This window comes from Antechinus flavipes, chromosome 4 (assembly GCF_016432865.1).
Source record: "Antechinus flavipes isolate AdamAnt ecotype Samford, QLD, Australia chromosome 4, AdamAnt_v2, whole genome shotgun sequence".
NCBI classification, from domain to species: Eukaryota; Metazoa; Chordata; class Mammalia; order Dasyuromorphia; family Dasyuridae; genus Antechinus; species Antechinus flavipes.
This window is the reverse complement of record NC_067401.1, coordinates 198,756,079-198,775,363: the sequence shown is the minus strand read 5'-3', so window position 1 is coordinate 198,775,363 and position 19,285 is coordinate 198,756,079. Positions and strand designations below refer to the sequence as shown.

The 19,285-nt window shown below is 36.6% G+C and overlaps 1 protein-coding gene across 1 annotated transcript; it reads left to right on the top strand.

Moving 5' to 3' along the window:
* The first annotated feature begins 266 nt into the window (after window positions 1-266).
* On the top strand, window positions 267-19,081 carry GLO1 (glyoxalase I). The gene is made up of 6 exons (XM_051996869.1): window positions 267-472; window positions 5,174-5,256; window positions 10,936-11,076; window positions 12,370-12,437; window positions 14,598-14,687; window positions 16,964-19,081. Exons 1-6 carry the CDS (start codon window positions 389-391, stop codon window positions 17,050-17,052), a joined length of 555 nt encoding a protein of 184 aa, XP_051852829.1. The 5' UTR covers window positions 267-388; the 3' UTR covers window positions 17,053-19,081.
* Window positions 19,082-19,285: the final 204 nt, after the last annotated feature.

The window sequence follows — 19,285 nt, the reverse complement described above, 5'->3', positions numbered from 1 at the left end:
GGGCCATAAAGGGCCACTTAAGGCCCTTTACGTGAGTAAAACGCGACCCCGATCCCAGAAAAATTCTATTTATCTGCATCCGGCCTCCGCAAGAACCAGAGACCCGGAGGAATTGAACTTGGTGCCATGCACACTGGGAGTTGTAGTCTCCTCGGGGCTCCCAGTGCAAGGCCTCTGAGGCTGTGACTCATCTGGGACCCAATCCTGTGAGAGCGAGATCGCTCTCTGAACCCTGATTGGGCGATAGGCTCCAGAACCCCTCCTTCGAAGCACGCTGGGCTGTCCCGCATTGCTGCGGGTCAAGTTAGGACTAGGCGGAGGCTCAGAGTTCATTTTTTGGGCTTTTTTCCTTTTCAGTCCAGGCCCCACGGGAACCCCGCGTGTCACTATGGCCGAGTCTCAGCAGGCATTAGAAGGTCTTACCGAAGAGGCCGCCCTGAGTTTCTGTTCCGACCCAGACCCCAGCACCAAGGTGGGTGGATGAGGGGGAGCTCTCCGGGCCACTGCGCCCCTTTACATTAGTCTCGGGCGCCCCCGTTCTTCTGGGTGCGGGGCGTGGGACGGGGGTGGGCCTGAGCGCCGCAGGTGGCCCCGGAGCAGGCCCCACTGGGGACTCGCTTGCTTTCCTTTTCCCCATTAGTTTCTTAAATAGTGTCTCCGTCCCACATTTACTATCGTTGTGGTTAACACTAATATCGTCATTCAGGCCGCAGCGGAGTTAAGATTTGCTGGTATTCCTATTTATTTTACTTTTTTCTTTTTCTCGAAAAGTCGCAAGTCTCCATTGCCCCTCTCCCTCTCTTTCCCCTTCCCGGGAGGCAGAGGGTGGAAAAAACAGTGACTCAAGTCCTGGCACATGAGGTCAAATCCTGCTTCTTAGGCTTTCTATCTGTGACGTTTAGCAAGTCCCTAGGCTTCACTTACCTTGTGGTTAAAAAGGGAAAGAGTTAAATTTGTTTATTTCAAGGACTTGCGGTTCTTTCCAAATCTACAAACGAACTGAAGATTCTCTTTTACCTATTGTGGCTGTTTCTAAATCCCAACAGGTGGGGTTCAGAGGCTCTTGGGCCCCTCTAGGGTGACTCATCTCCAGTAACTCCCTTACCTCTAACCCAGTCCTGCTAATATTCAGTCTTCTGTGATTAACTCTTCCTAAGGTTTATCTGTGTTTATTGCGGTAGCTCTAGTCTTTCTTAATCTCCATCAATTACCTTACCATAAACACTTGCAGAGTTTTGAGAGCAATTAATTGATGAGGAGACCCAGAAGGTGAGGTAACTTACTCTTCCAGCTTAAAAAAAAATCAAAGAAGATTTCCAGGTCTCCACCTCAGTAGCTGGTACTAGAGGGTATTCTCGATTTGTATTAAGTAACTGCAATATTTAAGAAACTCCTCAGACACATAGGAAACCCTAAATTCTAAACGACTTTAGCTTAACATCCTTTTTTGATTGCTATAGTTAATCATGTAGACCTGCTGCCCTATCAGAGTTCTACTGGACTGCCTTCTAGAATTGACAAACACTTTTGGAGTTCCTTGATAGAGTTAATTTAAATTGGGTTAAGTGAGTGATACCAGAGCCACTGTTTGACTTCAGAGTGAGGTACTAGACTGTTTGGTTTTCTCTAAGCCATTGACATTATGTATCATTTCATCAATATTTCTTTATATTCTCTAGCTTACTGATATGTACTTCATTAATGTTAATAAGGAATACCTTTATTTCTCAAGAGCCCTCATGAGTGCCATGTTATTTATCCCATGGCTAAATCAAAATTGAACTCAGAAAGATGAATATTCTTGCTTCCAGGTCTGACATCCGTCTACTTCTTCATCACTTAGCTGCCAAGACTTCTTTCTCAATAATTTCTGCAGAGTAGATAAACCAGTGTTGTACTTAATGCTTCAGGGTTTACAAAGTTTCTACCCCATGGAAGTCCTGTGAAAAAGGGAGTTATATGCATTGTCATTTCTGTTTTACATAAGAAAACTGAGGGTCTAAGAGGATTAATAATTTTCCCATGATTACACAGCTTGTAAATGAGATATAAATGAGATTCAAACCTAAGCTCACTTACTAAATATCTAGTACTCTTTCTGGCATTCTGTGGCCATGCACACTGACTGTGATAAATCAGGGTGTAGAAATTTTCTGGCACTTTGATGGAAGGCCACAAGTAGAGCATCTGTGGTAAAATCTCTCCCCCAAAATATTTAAATTTGAGAGCATACTTTTCTGAATGAACAAGAACAATAACGTAATCCAATTTTTTGGAATGGCCTAAAAGGAAGCTTGAGGATATGAATATATCATTAGAGATTAGGAGAAAGATTTTCAAAAAAGAGATAGTTTTTAGTGGGAAAAAAAGAGAGGGCCAGATTCAGAAAGTGTGACAAATTGTAGATAACAATTTCGTAATAATTTGATGTAGGTTGATGGAATTATCAGAAGCGTTCATTATACTCAATTTGATAAAGTAGAGAAGTCTGTAATACATTTTACAAAGATTTCCATCAAAAGTGGTTAAAATAAAAGAATTTTAGTTCCTAAAGGGATAAGCTTCAGTTATCTGAAAAAATCCCTGGGCAGCAATCCGTTATGTGAGAAATTCAATTTCAGGGAAAATTATCTATTTCCATAAAGTCATATGGTAATATAATTTAAAGTGTTGAGATTAGAATGAGACACTTGAGTCTGTTAACTAGGCCAGTGTTCCATAGTTTCTTAGCCCAAGAGATAACTATAGATTTATCAGAATAGACCCATCCTCAGTCTAGTACGTCTTATTTCAGTCATCTGCCTAACCATACATCTTTCATCCCCATCACATTACATATACTATGAATATAAAATTATTCTTCTCTTTACTTAGCATCATTAGGATGCCAAGAAAAGGTAGAAAAGACTCTCAAGACTCATTTTTCCGTGTTGTTCATATTTTGTTTAACATTTTGATTGACCCATTTCTTTTTTCTTTTTTTTTTTAATTTTTAATAGCTTTTTATTTACAAGTTATATGCATGGTTAATTTTATAGCATTGAAAATTGCCAAATCTTTTGTTCCAATTTTTCCCCTCCTTCCCCTCACCCCCTCCCCTAGATGGCAGGATGACCAATACATGTTGAATATATAAATTAAATACAAAATAAATATACATGACCAAACCATTATTTTGCTGTACAAAAAGAATCGGACTCTGAAATATTGTACAATTAGCCTGTGAAGGAAAAAAAAAAGTTCTTTCACTGGGTGTTCCTGGTTCCATTCATTACTGCTCTATTGGAACTGATTTGGTTCATCTCATTGCTGAAGATGGCCAGGTCCATCAGAATTGATCATCATGATGTAGTATTGTTGTTGAAGTATATAATGATCTCCTGGTTCTGCTCATTTCACTCAGCATTAGTTTGTGTAAGTCTCTCCCGGCCTTTCTGAAATCCTCCTGCTGGTCATTTCTTACCAAACAATAATATTCCATAATATTCATATACCACAATTTATTCAGCCATTCTCCAATTGATGGGAATCCACTCAGCTTCCAGTTTCTGGCCACTACAAAGAGGGCTGCCACAAAAAAAAAAAAAAAAAAAACAAAGAAGGCTGCCACAAACATTTTGGCACATACAGGTCCCTTTCCCTTCTTTAATATCTCTTTGGGTATAAGCCCAGTAGAAACACTGCTGGGTCAAAGGGTATGCACAGTTTGATAACTTTTTGAGCATAGTTCCAAATTGCTCTCCAGAATGGCTGGATGTGTTCACAATTCCACCAACAATGTATTAATGTCCCTGTTTTCCCACATCCCCTCTAACATTCCGCATTATCTTTCCCTGTCATTCTAGCCAGTCTGACAGGTGTGTAGTGGTATCTCAGAGTTGTCTTAATTTGCATTTCTCTGATTAATAATGACTTGGAGCATCTTTTCATATGGCTAGAAATAGTTTCAATTTCTTTGGATTGACCCATTTCTAACATCTATACCGGACTACAGTTTTAGAAATTCATTTAATTATATTGACTATGCAGTTTTTAAAAGCAATATCAGAATGATGGAGTAGTTCCACAAATGCATGTCACTGATAATCTGGACTTTCACCTAGGAAAACAGCCCAGCAACAGTGGAAACTGCCCAGCAACAGAGGCTGTTTTTGGAGAGTAGAGCAAATGTGACTGACTTATTTTGCTTAGATCTTTGAAATATAAGCATGACCCCAGTCTCCGCCTCCTCCTCTGCATCTGGCTGGATGGTCAACTACATCCTGTTTTTCTGTTCCTTGTGTGTTAACAACTCCTTGTAAGAGCTAACTTAGCCCATGACACCTAACCCAGAAATTTGTATAAATATGAGACCCTTCTTTTAACTTGCTGCTGGTCTCTTAAAGACTAATCCCCACTCACTGTTAACAATAAAATCTGCCTTGAATGAGAACTGACTTGCTCCCTGAAATTCTTTTCTGAGACCTCAACTGATGTTGACCAATCCTCATTTTTAAAAATAATATCAGATTGGCTATGAACCACTACATAGAATTCCCAATCTCTCTATTTTTGTCTGCCTGCATTTTTGATTTCCTTCACAGACTAATAGTACACTATTTCAAAGTCCGATTCTTTTTGTGTAGCAAAATAACTGTATGGACATGTATACATATATTGTATTTAATTTAAACTTTAACATATTTAACATGTATTGGTCAACCTGCCATCTGGGGGAGGGGTGGAGGATAGGAGAGGAAAAAATTGCAATTATCAATGCTGAAAAATTACCCATGCATATATCTTATAAATAAAAAGCTATAATAAAAAATATATATCAGAATGGTAGAGTGTTTCTGCAAGTGTATGTTATATCGTATATAGGTTGCTTTTATTGCTATTGTTCAGATTGTTGCTAGGTCAGCCCTAGACCTAGGATTTTATCAGTATATAGAGTTCCTAGTGAGAGATTCTTTATACCAATGTATATCTGCACTCAGGAAATGAGTGAATAGTCTTGGAGATTCCTAAGGAACTTAGAGATTAAGTCATTTGCCCAGGTCACACCTCCAGTTTGAGTATCCAGAATTGAACTCAGTCCTTCCTGATTCTGAGGCCAACACTCTTATCTCTCATATGCTATGCAGCTATCTAAGTATTAAAATAGTTATCATTTATTTTTATTTTCCCTTAGGATTTCTTGTTGCAACAAACAATGTTAAGAATAAAGGATCCAAAAAGGTCACTGGATTTCTACACAAGAGTTCTTGGAATGACGTAAGTAAAATGTATGCTATTTATGTGAAAATATACTTAAATATATTTTCAAATTGACTTTATAATAAGCAAGTGACAGTAGGAAGATTATTCGGAATCTGTGTTAAAAATCTAGTAGAAATCTACTTTAGGATTAGTGGCTTAGAATATCTACTTTAGGATTAATGGCTTACAATTCAAAGATAGATTTTAAATGACAAATGTTCTTTTACCTTCACATTACTCCTAATGTGAGAATATGCACACAACTTTCCCTGACTTCTTTTTTCCACTATGCAATCAGCTAAATTGAAAAAGAAATAATTAATCTATTCCAACCCTATTGTTATCATAACAGAGCCACTTCCAGGATTATGATTTTTCATGTTTGCCTTTTTATTTTTCTCTTGACTATGTTTACACTTCAAAGTTTCTATGCAGCTCTAGTCTTTTCATCAGGAATGCTTGGAAATATTCTATTTCATAGAATTAAGTGGTTGTAAAAGGTAAGATTTTAGTTCAGATTTATAAAGGTAGGAGACAGTTCTATGCATGAAGGACAGTCCCTGAAAAATGCCTAGAATTGTTCAAGGAACAATAAGGAAGTTATTGTTTCTGGATTGAAAAGGTCTATGTAGGGGGCAGAGATGTCCAAAGAATAGAGATAGGCTTTAAACAGAAAATAGGATTTTATATTTGATGATGATGAGAGTCATTGGAATTTATTGAGTTTGGGGGAAGCCAGGCAAAACGTGATTGCACTTCCACTTTAGAAAATCGTTTTGCCAACAGAGCTCTGGAGTTTGAATAGATTTACGGGAGGCAGATCCACCAGCAGGCTATTGCAATACTCCACGTGAAAGGATTGAGGGCCTATATCAGTGTAGTGGCAGCTTCAGGGGACAGAAGTAGGTATGTTTAAGAGATAATAACAATATAAACTCTGTAGGCCTTGGCAACAGATTGAATATGGTTGATAGAGTGACAAGTCAAGGATGAAACTTGGGTTTTGAACCTGGCAGATTGGAGAATGGAGGAGTTATATGAGATGTGTGTCCATTTTTTTCCTCTGTGGGATTGTACTCAATTTTGTAAGTTATTTTTGGTTGTAAATCTATATCCTTTGCCTTCTAGAATATCATATTCTAAGTACTAAGCACTCTGCTCTTTATAGTGGTAGCTGCTAACTCATGTGTAATTGTAACAAGTTTCTTAGTACTTGAATTCTTTCTCTGCTTGCAGTATTTATTTATTTTTTTTAATTTGAAAGCTCTTGAATTTGACAATAGTGTTTCTAGGAGTTTTCATTTGGGAGTTTCTTTTAACAGGTGACCAGTAGATCCTTTCTATTTCCACTTTGCCCTCTGGTTGTAAGAACTCTGAGCAAGTTTCTTTTAAGTTCTTGAAATATAATGTCTAGATCTTTTTGGGTTTTGTTGTGATTTTCAGGAAATAGGATGATTCTTACATTTTTTAACTCTTCAATCTATTTTCCAAGTCATTTCTTCCCCTATAAGATAGTTTAAATTTTCATGCTTTTTTTTTTTCAGTTTTTTATTTTGATTTTTATATTTCTTGTTGACTCCTGGAGCCATTGACTTTTTTTTGGAAAATTCTAATTTTCAGGAAGTTTGTTTTTTAGTTAAAGTTATGTATCTCTCATAACAAACTGTAATTTCCTATTCCTTTCCAATTCTTTCAAAAGCTCTCATTTCTTTTCCTTTTTTTTCTCTCATGCTTTTATTTCATTTATTTTAAAACTATTTTTTTAAACTCTTAATTCTTCTCTTCTGGAAGTTTGAGTTGAATTTGTACTCAAGTAGTGTTTTTCTTTGAGGTGTTACTTACAGATATTTTGGAGTTGTTCTTTTCTAGATTTGTGACCGTTTCCCTGTCAGTGTAATAGCTTTTTATAGTGAGATTCTTTTACTTGGTTTACACATTTTTCTAGCCTACTTCCTGACTTCATACTTTATAAGGGCCAGGACCTTGCACTTCTGGAGGGAAGGTCTGGGCTGGTCCTACTGCTGCTTTCTCAGGTTATTGAGTGAGGTGTTATTACAGGATCTCAGGGACTGGTCAGGCTGGCAGTCTGCATGATCCCACAATGATCTGATATGGGTCAAGTTTGATTGTTTTCCCCCTGTTCTAATCTCTACAACTTCCTGACCTGAGTTTGGGTTTGAGCCAAAGGACTCTGAACTCACCTCATTTGGAGTGTCAATAGATTGTTACTGGACTTAGCCATTGTTAGCCATCTGGAGAGCTTTTCTGGTTCAGGATAACAGAATTGTAGGCTTTGTTTTCTCTGGAATTCCTGCTTTAGTTATTCTACTGCAGACTATAGACATGCTGAAAGCTGGAAATGAGATGATGTTCTACTCCAAGGTCTGGGCCACATAGATGTGGCTTGCTTCTGGACCTGCTTCTTTCTCAGTATACCAGTACTGACAACCACTACTCATCCTAGAGTGCCACCCAAGACAAGGTACCCTCCATGACTTAGAACTGGGAAGTTATTGACAGACTTGACTGTAAACACCTTTCCCTACACTGTGCACAAGTGTAAACTCCTCGGTGCTGGTCCTGGGGTCCCCTTTTGCCCTGGTACACACCCTCTCCCTGAACTGGAATGCTCCACACGATGTACTTTTGGCCAGATCCTGTGCCTAGACATCTCTGTCTGTCACCCAGACTTTTTTCTTAGCTTTCTAGATCAATTTAGAAGGTTCTTTGGAAAGGTCAAGGGAACTTATGGTACTTCTTGCTATTTTACATCTTGGCTCCACACTTATATCTGCATTTTTTTTAATGTGTTGAATATATTTGTAAAGAAATTTTTTGTGTTCTTGAGATATTTAATGAAGTTATTTCATGATTTTTTTTGGGGGGGGGTAAAAAGTAGCTAGATATGGACTAAAGCATATTTAATATTTGGGATAAATTTATATAGGCATTTCAGCAGGAAGAATGCAGTTTTTGAATAAGAAAATTTTGTGGTTTTGTCTCCTACTTTTTTGTCATAATTTCAGCCAATTTCCTTTTTAAAAAATTTTCCTTCAACTTGGAAAACAATAAGGAACTATTGATTGGCACCTAGTTCAAGTCCCATCACCTCTAACCTGTACTGCTACAATAAAGAGCCTTCTAAATGATGATCTTGACACTCCTTAATGCACCTTCTAACTAAGTTCATATTCTTGATTCTTAGAGATCTAACCATGTCATCTCAAGAGCCATCAATGGCTTTCCTTTGCTTCTAGGATGAATTAGAGACTCCTCTATTTGACTCTCCAAAGTCTTGCTCAGGCCCCATGTTTTTCCAGGATGTTTTCATTTTACTTCTCACCCATTTTGCTCTCCAAACTGTCCAACTTGATCTTCCCAATAGAAATCATTCTTTCTCTTCCCTTGAACCCTTGTGCCATCCTTGCAATGCCCTTCTTTACCACCCCACTCTTAGAATCCTTAGCTCCCCTCATTACTCAGCTCCACTGACATCTACCAGAACCTTTCGTGTTAGCCTGGTGCTTTATCCCCTATGCTATCTAGCTGCTCAGTACCCACTTTATTTCCTTATGGAACTTATTTCAAGTCAAATCAACAGGCATTTATTTAGTACTTACTATGTGCCAGATACTGTCTTCCAAATTTTTTATCTTTTTCTTAATTTTCTTTTGAACTGTTACCAAATTCTCAGTGCCTCTAGAATTGTGTGGTCTTTGACCGTGATCCTACTATCCCAAAAATCAGATAAATAACAAAAGGATCCTTATGTATTAAAATATTTATAGCAGTTTGTTGTTGGTTTTTTTTTTTTTTTTGGGGGGGGGTGAGAGATGATGGCAAAAAACTGGAGTGCCCATCAGTTGGGAAATAGCTGAGCCATTTATATTGTGTGCATATAGAGGATTATTGTGCTGTGAGAGATTATTTCAGAAAAACCTAGGAAGACTTGTATAAACTCATATTAAATAAAGTGATAAGTGGAATCAGAGAAAGAATTTATTCAATAACCACAACATTATAACAATAGATGAACATTGAAAAGCTTTAGAGCTATAAACAGTGCAGTTATTCCAGAGACCTGATAATAGAACATGCCTTCCATATCCTATCAGACGTGAAGACATAAGGGGAAAAATGAGACAGAGCCAGTGTGGGAATTTTTTTCCATGAATGTGCATGTTTATTACAAAGGATTTGTTTTTCTTTTTTTTTTCCAGTGTGCATAGAGGATAGGAAGGAAAGGGATTATATACTCTCCTCCTTTCCCAATGAAGGAATGGAATAAAATAGGATCATTGAAGTATTTTTAAATATACAGAAGAACACAAAGGCAAGACCAGAAGTAAACACAAATAAACAAGATTATTTTGAAAACCAAACATTTTATTAATTTTGTACTTAAAAGTAAAGACAAGCAATATGTTGTAAAGATATGCATAGGGAGAGAGGGGGCTTATAGTCTTTTTCAGTTTTGCTTTGAACATAGAAATGTTCATTTTATTTGCTATTTTTTAAGTTAGAATAAAAAACTTTAAGGGAAACCTACATTGACTTCAGGACTTTTGTCTTAGGAAAAATATGACTTCATAACTATTAACCCATTATGAGAATTAAATAGTTTCTATTGTTTAAATTAGAATTGTGTGTGTGTTTGTGTGTTTGTGTGTGTGTGTGTGAGACATTGTGTACTTCTCAAGTGAGGAAGTTACATTGATAAATTTATTGAATATTTTTAAATCAAGGAATGTGTTATTAAGGAGAGCTTTGGTTAACAACAATAAAAAAAAATTAGTTAGTTCTTAATTTCCAGGGAATTTTATTTTTGTAATTTCCCCAAGAATTGCTGATCCTATAATAGTAATGGGTGAAATAATCTTTTCCTGAGATGAAAAAATTATTCTTGTCTTCCCAAATTCCTATTTGCGTACCCAATACAAGATATGCTTGCTTATTAAAGTCCTCTGAGTTTGATTTATTTCTCTGTATGTACATGCAAGTGTGTGGTCATTTGTATCTCAAAAAATAACTTGTAGGGGCACTTAGATAGCAAAGTGAATAGCGCACCTGCTCTGGAGTCAGGAAGATCTAAGTTCAAATCCAGCCTCATACACTTAATACTTCTTAACTGTGAGACCCTAGGCAAGTCACTTAAACCCATTTGCTTTGCACATAATAATAATAATTTGTCAGACTGCAGAGACCATGGACATATTGTACAAATATATTATTCTTGTTAAGCTGAATGGGTACATGTTGGGAACTCTTGATAAAGCTCATTGTCATTTCTTATTTCATCATAAAGATTAGAGAAATCTATATATACAGCAGAATCCTTAGATGAAGACCCCAACTGTGAACATTCCTAAATAAACATTAATCTTTTTAGTATAATGATGTTAGTGGATTTTTTTGTTTTTGTTAATAAGAATTAAGGTAATTAATTGCATAATGACAGTTCCTTGGTACTTTTATTATTTTTAGATTTGTTCTTTGAAATGGGATGTTTTTAGTTTAGGTTTCTTGGGGGAAATTTTAAAAATGCCTTTTCTAATGGCCTTATCACATATATATCAACTGACTTTTATGGTATTTTCACAAATGAACCATTTATTTATATTTTGTTTTTTTGTTTGTTTTTGTTTTGAAGATTTAATCTAATTGCCTTCCTTCTGTTCCCCTTTCTAATTTCAGACTACTCCAAAAGTATGATTTTCCTACTATGAAGTTTTCACTCTACTTTTTGGCTTTTGAGGATAAAAATGACATCCCAAAAGATAAAAGTGAAAGAACAGCTTGGACATTTTCCAGGAAAGGTACACTTGAGTTAACACAGTGAGTATGCATTTTAGATTTTATTACAGGGAATTGTCTCATACTAGTCTTATTTATTAGGATCCTCTTCATAATATGGGGGGAAATAGTACTATCTACTTGGGCAGTTGACAGAGAAGAATAAATAATTTTTTAATTTGCTCAACATTACTGTCTTTTCAGAAGTAGAGAAACCTAAAAGGGTGAAGTTCAATTTTCAATCTCATTCTCATGAACAGGGAAGAACTAGTTGTTGGGATTTGAGTAATGGGAATCTCGGAGAGAAGTGCTACTCTGCTAGTTTGTGTGGTAGAGGGGAGGAAAGCTCAGCATGCTCTGATAGGTGTCCTTGATTTTGAGAGAGATTTCATGAAAGGGGCAGGTGCGGACCTCTGCACAAAAAGTCATTGCAGGAAGAAGGAGAACTTCTCAAAAGCAGAATCTGGAAGACTTAGAGAATGAGGAAACAAAATGGGGGTGGTCTGAAGAAACCAGCATGGATGCAAAGAGTTAGATCTTCCAGAGGACATGTGTTCTAGGGGAAAAGCACTAGCTCTGAGACCAGTGGGTTTTAACTCTAATTCTGAGGCCTGCTTCTTCAGAGGATCAATACAGAGTAACTCAATAGGTAAATAGTATGAAGGCCAAAAGTCAGCGTAAACTAAAGCTGGCGGGAAAAAGCAAAAGGCACTGAGGGAAAGAGAATTAAAGGAGAGAGCAGAGTGCCGCAGGGGTGGATGACAAGGAAATAACCAAGAACAGAAGCAAGGCAGACCATCTCCAGAAAAGATTTAGCATCTGTTTGGATGCTTTGCACATGGCAAAATTAGATGAAATAAATAAGCAGAACAAGGTTAATCTATGCATGGCATCATAATGATGTGAATAAAGTCAAACGGAATATTGTGCATAATTATAATGACCTAATTTGGCCCTGGGGAAAAAATGAGAAAAGAAAGATACTCCCTCCCTTCATTAGTGAGATAAAGGGGAGCCTGTGGCTCTGGAATATTGCATATATTTTCTGACACTGGTTATTATTTGCCTTTGCTGAACTATGTTTTTGTTCGGTTTTGTTCCAAAGAAAGAATATCTGGGTCAAGATAGCTGATATAGTTGGAAGTAAAATGTGTTGAAAAATAAAGTGTATGTAATTTAGATTCTCACTCTGTAACTAGAAGCATTTTTCCCTTTGCAGTAGCAGGAACAGAGTTTAGTAAATGAGGCAATTGCTTGATATTATAGGATTTCAAAAAGCTTTTCTTTTAAAAAAAATTTCACTCTGAAATATTTATATTTTGTTTCCTTCTGCAGCAACTGGGGCACTGAAAATGACGAGAAACAGGCTTACCATAATGGCAATTCAGACCCTCGGGGATTTGGTATGTTTATGTGTTGATATGTAATATTTATGTTTATGTGGTTATTTTGTAGTATGAATATGTTTTGAATTGGTGTCATTCTCTTCAATTTATACAAAACTACTTAGTATAAGTAGGGCATTGGTAATGCAATTATTTTAGTTCTCCACATGCATTCTCATCTTTTGAAGTTATTAAATATTATTGCTTTTCCCTAGGCTATAAATTTTACTTCATTGTGACAGATTCACTTTGGAATCCTCATTGTATTTTCAGCAGATTTTTAAAAGTTGTAATTGCCAAGATCACGTCATATTTATACCAATTAGACACTTCATTCTTGAACTAAATCTTTCTATTAAAATCACAGGATTTAGTTATTCTTCTTAAAGCCAACATAATCTTAAACCTCCTAAATATGGTTATTCCTTTTGGCAGTAAATCATATATATGGATTGAGTAAAAAGAATACCATGAAGCAATTAATCACCTAGCATTAAGTGCCTGCCATGGACCAGGCCCTGTGCTAGATCAATGTAAGGGACAATAATACCATTGTATTTCTCAAGAAGCTTAAATTTGTAACAGAATTTAACTTTATATATACATACACACACAGAATAAATACAAAGTAGTTAATACTTGCTTTCCTGGCTTTCTTCAAGTCCAGTTAAAATCTCATCTTCCATAGGAAGTCTTTCCCAGCCCCTCTTCATTTTAGTATCTTCTCTCTTTTAATTATTTATCGTTTTCCCAACATGTAGCTTATTGTCTCTCCCTTTTAGATTGTAGGTTCCTTGAGCTCTTTTACTTTCTCTGGTATCCCCAGCTCTTAGCACAGTGCCTGGCCTATAGCAGACACTCTATAAATGTGATTTAGGGTGTTTAGGATAGACAGACCACATCTAGAATGTAGATGGTACTATTTAAGTACACTTACTTTGAACGAAAAGAAGGATTTGGTAAGGCAGAGGTGAGGAGAATGCATTCTAGGCACAGACATTGGCCAAGGCAAAGATTCAGAAAGAGGAGTTTATAGGGAACAGAGAAAGCCAATTTGGTAGATTCATGATATGGGAAGGGAAAAGAAGAGGAGGGGAGAAAGCAGGAGGAGGCCCAATGGCAGTGGGCTTTTAAAAGCTATCATCTCATGGAAGCCATACATACTTGGTCATGGGTAAATCTAAATAACTATTATTGTCAGCCAGCCAAATATCATTTGTTCTTTTAACTAAAACTAAGTTGAATATTTTATCTTTTAAATCATTTGGATTATTATTATAGCTCTCTATAGCATTGGGGGGCAGGTGCTCTTCAGGAGAAGAGCATCAAGTTTGAAGTTAGGGACTCTGGGTTTCAGTTCAAGCCCTGAAACTTGGGCAAATCTCAAGAGTTCTACTCTTTCTTTTCTAAAAATAAGGAAATTGCCTTTTGACAGAAAATGTAGAATAATTCATATATTTTTGAAAACAGCCAGTGTGGAAATTGGTCTTGTTTGATAATGCATATGTGTTGCATAGACTTTGTCTGTCCTCCACCCCTTCCTACCCCACCCCAAACAAATGGGAATGGAGGTAGAAATTAAGAACATATAAGCAAAAAGAAAAGGTGGACATTAAGGCATTTTTTTTTTAAAAAATGTAACATAAGAGAATAAAAAGTCAGAAAAAATCAAATATACATGACAGCTTTGAAAGTTATAGATTGAATTTAGTGTATTTTAAAAGAAAAGCAAACTCCACATAATAGAAAACCATAATTTTTATAATAATAAAAGCTAGCATTATAAATAGTTTTTAAGATTTGCAAAGCATTTTATGTATTTCATCTCATTTTCTCCTTACAGCAAATCTGTAAGATAGGTGCTATTATTAACCCATTTTACAGAGAAAGAAACTGAAACTAGGGTCATACAAGCAGTAAATAAATTAAGTTAGGATTTGAATTGATACCTTCTTGATTCCAAACTCAACATTATCATTGTATCACCTAGCTGCCACCCTCAAGTTCTTTAAATGAAAATGTCCATTTTGTTTGGTATTTATTAAGTTCATAATAATAATAAAGAAGTTTTGTTTAAAATAAAAGGAAGGCATTGAACCAAATGACTTTTTAGAACTCTTCCACCTCTAAATCTATGGTTCTACTTTGCTGCATTTTTTTTTTTTTCTGGTCCCACAGGCCACATAGGAATTGCTGTTCCTGATGTACAGAGTGCTTGTAAAAGATTTGAGGAATTAGGAGTAAAATTTGTGAAGAAACCTGATGAAGGTAAGTCTTAGTCTTCCTCACATTTTCCTTCATTTTAAATAATAATTATTTAAGCACCCAAAGTTTGCCTGTTTCAGGAGTAATTTTGTCTAGTGTCCATATCCAGAGCTTAATTAATATATCCCTGGTCTTGGAAAATATGTGCTTTAAAATTTCTATTTTGTTATTATTTTTGCTTTAAATTATTAAATTTGTTTGCAACACCTTACATATCTAGTTCTGGCTTTATGTAAATTCACATCATACAAATTCAAATTCAAATATACAAATACAAGCAACAAACAGCATTACTGTACAGTGCTGTTCTCTCACTCCATTCCCATACCTCAATGTGGTGCTCTTTGGCTGTCCCCATACCCTCCTAGCCCACCCATCCCCCAATCTTTAAAGAAGAAAAAGAAACACTTTAAAAAACTCTCCAAGTGAAAGCAGAATACCTGACAGAACAGAGATACCAGCACTCACCCCTGCTCACATGGTCTTTGGGGCAAGTAGAGCCTCATCTTGAGATCTCTGGAGCCAATAGAGGAAACCTTTTCCTCACTTCCCCCATCTCTCTGGGCCCCCCCTTCCTTCGAGCGGCCTGTGCTGGGCTGGTGGGTATACCCCCCAGTTCCTGTATGTCACCTGTCTTCTGTCAGTGTCCCTGGCCAGGCCCTGACATGCTGACCCCCATTCCTTCATGTTCCTCCTTCTACTCTTGCTTCTTTCTCCTGGGGCCTCCTTCCATGTATATGTGTAGACCCCCTTCCTGTTTCCTTTTCTCCCTTCCCCCAGATCTGTGGGCAAATTTGCATTATATAAAAGTTACTTTATGGAAAGATCTGCAGAACTTACATAAAGGGAGAACTGTCTGTAATAACTACTTCTTAATAAATGCTTAAAGACTGAATTGGATTAGAATGGAGAATTAGTAAAACAGAGGTTTCTCTACTGGTACAGGTGAAAGCCGTAAAATATTACTAACAACTAGTCAGCCAGTGAGTCTCTTTGAGAAGTCAAAGAGGTCATAATGAAACGCAAATATATTTAGCATCACTAGACAGTGTACAATATAAGATGACAAAGAATTAGTCCCTAGTAAGTTTCTGGAAAAACTTTATTCCTGAGCCTTACCCATACTTGTAAAGAGCCTGGACTTAGAATTGAAGAGTTTTTGCTTTTAGTCCCAACTGAAAACCACATGATGGGATATGACTTGACAGAAGGAGACCTAGATTCATTCCCCAAATCCTAGCTTGGACCCCAGCATCACTGCATGGTGCCCTTGGAATCCAGAGCCACTCCCTTCTCCATTGTAGTATAGCAGAAGGGGGTGTGGGGTGGGGGGGGATGGGCACGGTGAGACATTGATCCCCAAAAATCTCCTAGCTCTGGAATTCTAGGTTTCCATGACTTTGCTTCTCCATGCTCTTCTGTTCCTTTCTGTATAGTGCTCTCCAGTTGGTCAACTAATAGATTTTTTTAAAAATTCCAATACTTAGCAATATAGCTAATGGAAAGACTACTGCCTCTGGAATCAGGACTTGCTGATCTATTTATTTGTGTCACTGAGGTGGCAAGTCATTTCACTTCCCTAGATAAATATCTTCATCTGTAAAATGAAACGGTTACATTTGACAATCTGCTCCCTCTGCTGCAGAACACTCCAGGATTCTCTTTAAGTCAAAACTTTATTTCACCAAAGCAAGCAAGCGAAATAGCATAGGTAACTAATTGGCAATTTGGATCAGGGTTAAGAAACTTTTATATCAAAATTTTGACTCTAAGCCATTTTGGGAATATTAAGGTTGCTAAAACAGAATTTTTTCTTAGGACATGAGCTTAGCCACAGGATCTGTTGAAAACAGATTTAGTCAAAACAGCAATTTGGTTACCTGAGTTCAAGGAGCAGTTTATAGGATGTGGGCTCAACAAATCTAAACATGTCTATATAGTGAACTTGGTTATCTGGATTTCAAGGAATAGCTTTTGGAGCAAGTATTCCTTCTATGAGCCTAACAAGTCTAAACATACTTATTTTAGTGATAGGAACAATGATTAAGGTCCACATGATCCTATGATCAGAGCTGCTGCCATTTCATTAACAGTTATTTTTCATGGGGTTATTTTCCAGCTATGCACTAAAAACTCAGGCATTCTGAAAAGGAAATGTTTTTAGATAACAGTATAATTCTCTCCAAAGAGGGATCGGGAATTATATTTTTGAGACCTTAAATGTTAAATTTTCTTTCTTAATGATTTAGTAGTAAATATTTTGTTTTGTTCCCACCCAGGCAAAATGAAAGGACTGGCATTTATTCAAGATCCTGATGGCTACTGGATTGAAATTCTGAATCCTGATCATATGATAACCCTCACTTAGTTTTGCCAGAACTCTACATTTCTGAGATTTTTTTCTTTTAGAAGATATTTTGAAAACAAGGAACTATGTGATTCAAAGATGCTAAACTGAAGAAGAATGCAGTATTTACATAGTCCTCTTTCTGCTTCACATTTATTCTTTAGTTCTTTCCAAAACCTATTTTTGGCTATATTTTTCATTTATGGTTCATGTTTTAAAGCCTTTTGTGTCTTCCCACTAGTTGAAATACTATAGTTCCATCTCTGTCCTTGAATGTAGTCATGCATCTTTGCTTTTTATGTAATAATTAGTACAATTCCTCCTCAGAGGCTGATTTTTAACTAGCCTTTAATGCTTCCTGAACATCACTTCCCTTTGCCTTTTAACTTTTGTTTAACTATCATTTTCAAAAAAGCATTTAATGTGCTTTTGATGTGGTCTTTTCTGAGACTTAAATGCCCTAGAAATAACTTTTCCCAACAGAGAGTAAGAGAAGATGCATACCTTGAAAGTTAATGTGAATTTCAAATGGAAAAAAGTAGAGAAGTTAGTTTAAGTATTCATTGTGTTCAAGGAGATTCACTGAGGTGCAACTTCTAAAAATCCCATCAGGTTGATAAAGATGTTTGTATAAAAGTTTTAAAAGTCATTATAGAAGCTTTTTGACATAAGTGGAAAGTTTATTCTGTTTAAAGGATTTTCATATAATCAAGACCTCAGTGATTAGTTTTTTTTAAGCTTTACATTTGAGATCATGCATCTGAAATTAAAACCTTAGAATACATCCTGATTAAAGTCTTATACACTGAAAAATTTTTTTCTTCAGCTCATGATCAGAATCCTTATGAAGAGTTTCCTTTACCATCACTAGGCTGACCTTCAAGCAAAAGATTCTCAACTGGGCTCATATTTAAAGTCTTTCTCTCTTAGCCAAATTTTATGTTCTGCTAGTATGACTTCAGGAAGCCAGAGTTGTCTCCACACCAAATTAGAATAAAAGGCTACTTATGACATATTGCTTGTAAATCACATTCAGTGATCACTCAACATAGAATTTAATTAACACAAGAACTACCAATTAGCAAATACCTCTGCTAAATGTACTCCCCTATCAAACTGACATCCACTTGATCTATTTTTAAAATATAGCTGGTCTTTATATTCATTATGGTCCTATAATAGAAAAATCCTATTTCACTTAGTAACAGGCATTTTACAAAATGTAATCGATCCCTATAGGCCATTCCAGTAATGATTGTGCTCATCCCACATGTCTAATCCATTGTCAGATTTTGACATTCCCATTTTTACAACTGCTCTTCTCCATTGGCACACCTATTCTCCTCATTCAGACCCTTGTTACCTCTCATCTGGAGTATAATAACTGCTTTCTGGTTGGTCTCCCTTCTGTTCTGTCTCTCATTCAATCCATATTCCCTTTAACTGCCAGGGTGATTTTTTTTTCCTAATACTGCTCTGACCATGTCATCCACTACCTACTCTGTGAACTCCATTGGCCCCTATTGACTCTAGGATGAAATTGGCTTTTAAAAATCCTTTAAAACTTAGCCACCCTGCTCAAGTCCAGGTACCCCTTTCCAGCCCTACTGCCAGTTCCTCAAACACAATCCCATTGCCTCTCTCTATATTTGCATTAGTTTTCCCCCCACACCTAAGATGGGCTACCTCTTTATTTTTCCTCTTAGTTTCCTTGAACTACTTATAAGACTCAGCTGAAATTTCCCTTAATCCAGAAGGCTTTTTCCATTTCATCCATATTCTTATACCTTATCTTCTGAGATAACTTTCTATCTGCTCCCTTTCTTGACTCTACCAGTTGTTTACATGTTTCTCCCGATAGGATGGAAACTCTTTGAGGGCTGGGGCTGTGGTTTGTGACTTTAGAACATTGGCTGACATATAGTAAGCATTAAAAAATGCTTCTTGAGATGGTAGAAGCACTTTGCAGTGGCTATTTGGGCTGAATAGAGCTATATGAATAATAAATCACGACCTGTAAATTCAATTAAAGTTTAATTTCAAATAAAAATCCATTGTCTTTAATAGTACTTTTTATTTTCCCCTGAGTATGTATGGACACTTTCTAAGCACAGTTGCCTTTGAGGATTACAATGTTTATCACGCTTTATATAAAAATGGTTTGCACTGAACCACTAGAGCCTTCTGGGTAATTGATGAGCTGGAACTAGCTGCAGTCAACTGGCACACCAACCAGAGACAAGCCTTATGGCAC